The following is a 1,998-nucleotide window of genomic DNA, read 5'->3' as shown; positions in this document are numbered from 1 at the left end:
AAGGCCAGGCTGGCTAGCAGGCCAGGTGCAGTAGCTCACACCTGTAATCTCAGCACTTTGGGAGGCCCAGGTGGGTGGATCACTTGGGTGCAGGAGTTTGAGACCAGCCTGGGTAACACGGTGAAACCCTGTCCCTAGAAAAAAAATTAGCTGGGCATGGTGGTATATGCTTGTAGTCCCAGCTTCTTGCAAGGCTGAGGTGGGAGGATTGCTTGAGCCTGGGACGTAGAGGCGGCAGTGAGCCGTGATCACGCCACTGGACTCGATCCTGGGTGACAGATCATTTCTCATTAAATAGCCAGGTGTGGTGGCTCACTCCTGTAGTCCCAACACTTCTGGTGGCTGAGGTGGAAAGCGCACCTGAGCCCAGGAGTTCCAGACCAGCCTGGGCAACATGGCGAAACCCTATTTCTAGAAAAACAATACAAAAATTAGCTGGGCGTTGTGGTGCACCCTTGTAGTCCCAGCCACTCGGGAGTCCAGGTGGTGGAAGTTGAAGTGAGCTGAGATTGGGCCACTACTGCATTCCAGGTTGGGTGACAGAGGGACACTGTCACACACACACACAAAACAATGTAAATGGCAGCAACTGAATACTGAGAATGAGACGAATTCTCCCACGTATTTTCCAAGTACTGAGAAAAGTGAATTTCCCTTTCCCCGGAGAATTTTAAAATTACAGTGCCTTTCATTGTGTTCGGGACTTACAAAGAAGGGCAAAGAATCACTGTTGGTATGATATTCTTTTACCTGAGCATTCTGTAGAATGTTGTTGACCAAGACAACGCGTCGCCGGGCATTAAGTAGCTTCTTAACATAGGGGTCAAGATCCAGGGCCACCTTCTGATCCTCATTGATGCGGCACAGTTCTGGGGATGGAATTAAGTTGCAACTAACATCTAATGGCTCATCTCTGGTTCTGAGGGAAAGCAGGCTGGTAATGGAATGGAAAACATTTGCACCCACACAGGCCACAGACATTAGAGATTGAAGACAATCCCTGAAAGGAGTAGTCCTTTGGCAGCCCTGATGTCCTGGAAGCAAGTGACACAAACCCAGCCCAGAGGTTGGCAAAAACCTTAGGTCCTGAAAGTGAGCTGAAGGATTCCGAGTACACGGGGATGCTCATCACTCACCTGTGGCTAGGTTGTCAATTTGCTCCCGGAGCTCTACCTGGCTCTCTCTGCAAAGAGGTACAAGGCCTACACGGTCAGGCAGTTACCGGAGCTCAGGAAACTAACTCCCCTACATATTTACCAAGCACTTTAAGAAGCCAGCCTCCGCTGAACTCTCCACCTGCGGCCTTCCGCCTGTCCTCCCCGCCGCGAATCAGTTTCCTAAATTTATGCCCACTCCCAGCTAGAACCCTTTCTGGGCCCCGCCCCTACAAAGCCAAAGAGACAGGCCCCGCCCCCAACTTCCCTCTCGGGCACCTGACGGCGTGCACGTGAGAGTCGAGCTGCTGCACAGCGGGTCGCAGGAACTCCAGCAGCCCTTCGGCGAAGAGGTCGCGGCCTGTGGGCCCCGCCACCGGAGTCCCTGCCCCCGACACAGCAGCGGAACCAGCCCCCGCCATCACGAACAGTCCGGACACCCGGAACCTGCCGCGAGGGCCGCTGGGAACCGGAGCCGTGCCGCACTGCGCCGCAAGGGGGCGCTCGGGAAACGCCGTCTCCACCCGGACGCTGGGGTTTCTGGGAAATGGAGTCTGGAGCGAGCCGGGCTGGAAGGAGGGCCAGGTCGAGGAACAGAGGCCTTCTGGGTGGTCTTGAAAATCTCCAAAGGTCAGGCTGCAGAAAGGAACCAGTTTTTGTTGCAGATACTTTTTGTTTTCTCCAAAGGTAAAATAAACGAGAATAACTTCAGTTGTCCATAACCTTCCCATGTTAACTTTATGAGATAGCCAGGTTGTGGCGGTGGGCGCCTGTAATTCCAGCTACTCAGGAGGCTGAGGCAGGAGAATCTCTTGAACCCGGAAGGCGGAGGTTGCAGTGAGCC

The 1,998-nt window shown here is 54.0% G+C and overlaps 1 protein-coding gene across 2 annotated transcripts in view; it reads right to left on the bottom strand.

The window, feature by feature from the left end:
- Positions 1-1,656, bottom strand: part of SNAPIN (SNAP associated protein) — a 9,996-nt gene extending 8,340 nt beyond the window's left edge. The window contains exons 1-3 of one of the 2 annotated variants that reach the window (XM_017513325.2): positions 1,434-1,656; positions 1,137-1,183; positions 751-869 (exon numbers count right to left, since the gene is read on the bottom strand). In XM_017513325.2, coding sequence (XP_017368814.1) covers positions 751-869; positions 1,137-1,183; positions 1,434-1,576 — 309 coding nt within the window. In that variant the 5' untranslated portion in view covers positions 1,577-1,656. The remainder of the gene's footprint in view (positions 1-750; positions 870-1,136; positions 1,184-1,433) is intronic. The other variant, XM_017513326.2, reaches the window with a different exon arrangement.
- Positions 1,657-1,998: the final 342 nt, after the last annotated feature.

The sequence above is a fragment of the Cebus imitator genome, unplaced genomic scaffold (assembly GCF_001604975.1).
Source record: "Cebus imitator isolate Cc_AM_T3 unplaced genomic scaffold, Cebus_imitator-1.0 Scaffold491, whole genome shotgun sequence".
Taxonomy (NCBI): domain Eukaryota; kingdom Metazoa; phylum Chordata; class Mammalia; order Primates; family Cebidae; genus Cebus; species Cebus imitator.
The sequence above is the reverse complement of the archived record's forward strand: the minus strand, read 5'-3'. Positions and strand labels throughout refer to the sequence as shown.